At 44.4% G+C, this 1336-nt stretch overlaps 1 protein-coding gene across 1 annotated transcript in view; it reads right to left on the bottom strand. All coding sequences in view use genetic code 11, as the record gives it.

Annotated features, from left to right (window-relative positions):
- Window positions 1-34: 34 nt before the first annotated feature.
- EGR_06591 (hypothetical protein) overlaps window positions 35-1336 on the bottom strand; it is a gene marked incomplete at both ends in the record, with an annotated part of 1637 nt that continues 335 nt past the window's right edge. The window contains one exon of the mRNA XM_024495840.1: window positions 35-225. Within this exon, the coding sequence (XP_024349800.1) occupies window positions 35-225 (191 nt within the window). The remainder of the gene's footprint in view (window positions 226-1336) is intronic.

Below are 1336 nucleotides of genomic sequence, written 5' to 3'. Positions count from 1 at the left end.
TTTATAAAAGGCATGTAACCAACCTTGTTCACGTCTAGCCTTGTCTCTTCAACCGTACAGGCAAGGGAAGATGTGATAGAAGCATACTTTCGATGGTCGTGGCGACAATGTAGAGACTGTTGAGGAGGGCGAAGGTGCAGAGTATAAGGTGCGCGGTGGAACCGAAGCGACCACAAATGACGTGCAGGAAGGTCCGCGCACCGGGCGTGATCATGCGCCAGCGGACTAGCGGAATCACAAACAACACCGTTAGCATGGTGCCCGCAAATGCGTAGCATATGTGGCCGGAAATGCCCAACTGAAAAGTGCCATTCATAGCCAGGTTAGTGCTGTACCGTTTTGCCTTTCCATTTGCAAAACATGCCTATCGTCTTCAGACCCTACCAGCTGAGTGATGAGGTAGTCAAGCCATTTACCACACTTCCGTTAGCAACAATAACCCACGCTTTTATGCTTCAGTGGACTGTCTACAAACGGAAAGTACGCTAGATTCATGTAAAGAAGTAGGATTGAGCAATGATGTGGAAAATATACTGCCTGTCCGCAAATTCTAATTGAGTACATTTAACTTTTTGATTCAAAGGCTTCGGACTACTTGATGAGACACTCGCAAAGAAGTGCAGAGGTTCAGTCTCCATTGACGGTATGTTAGCTTAATGTTTTGGCATCAATGGAAGTATTTTTGTAGATTAGCTGCAGCATGTCTATTAAAGTGCCATTGACGTAGTCTATTCAGCAGGTAAAACTGGATTGCATTTAGATCCTGCAGGTCTCGAGTGCGTTATTGCCCTACCTATTGCAAAATACCAACCCTCGGAAGAATAGGGTCTGTTAGTTTACAAAAGAAGAGCCATGCATACCAGGGTTCCAAAAGTCGTGCTTTTGGACAGGCTGGCCGTCCAAATGGACTGTCTCGAAAAGGCGCATAGGAAAAGGTCTAGACGCGCCTTTGTGCTAGACTTTGGTACTGGTCCCACTATCTAAGGGGTATTATAACAAGAACGTTGTTTGTAGAATCAAAAAGCCAAAATCTTGAGGGATTTGGACCAGAAGGGTTTGCTAACATCTTTTCCTTTCTGGTTAGACCAAAACCATTTCTGGAGCTTTAACATCAATTCCACAGTGTGTAAGGGAATATGCAAAACGTTGTGTGCAAAGACGTGGTTTAGTGGAGCAGATTTTCAGGCAAAGTGAATGCTGATGTCTAGCACACCCAGCGGGCGCCTTAAATAATGATTAAAGTGATGATGCACACATGAGCTGACCGCAATCCTAGGTTATATAAATAAATCAAGTGTCAATAAAATCATCAAAGCAGTAAAAGGTGTGATCTTGG

This window comes from Echinococcus granulosus (genome assembly GCF_000524195.1).
Source record: "Echinococcus granulosus chromosome Unknown EG_S00059, whole genome shotgun sequence".
NCBI lineage: Eukaryota > Metazoa > Platyhelminthes > Cestoda > Cyclophyllidea > Taeniidae > Echinococcus > Echinococcus granulosus.
The sequence above is the reverse complement of the archived record's forward strand: the minus strand, read 5'-3'. Positions and strand labels throughout refer to the sequence as shown.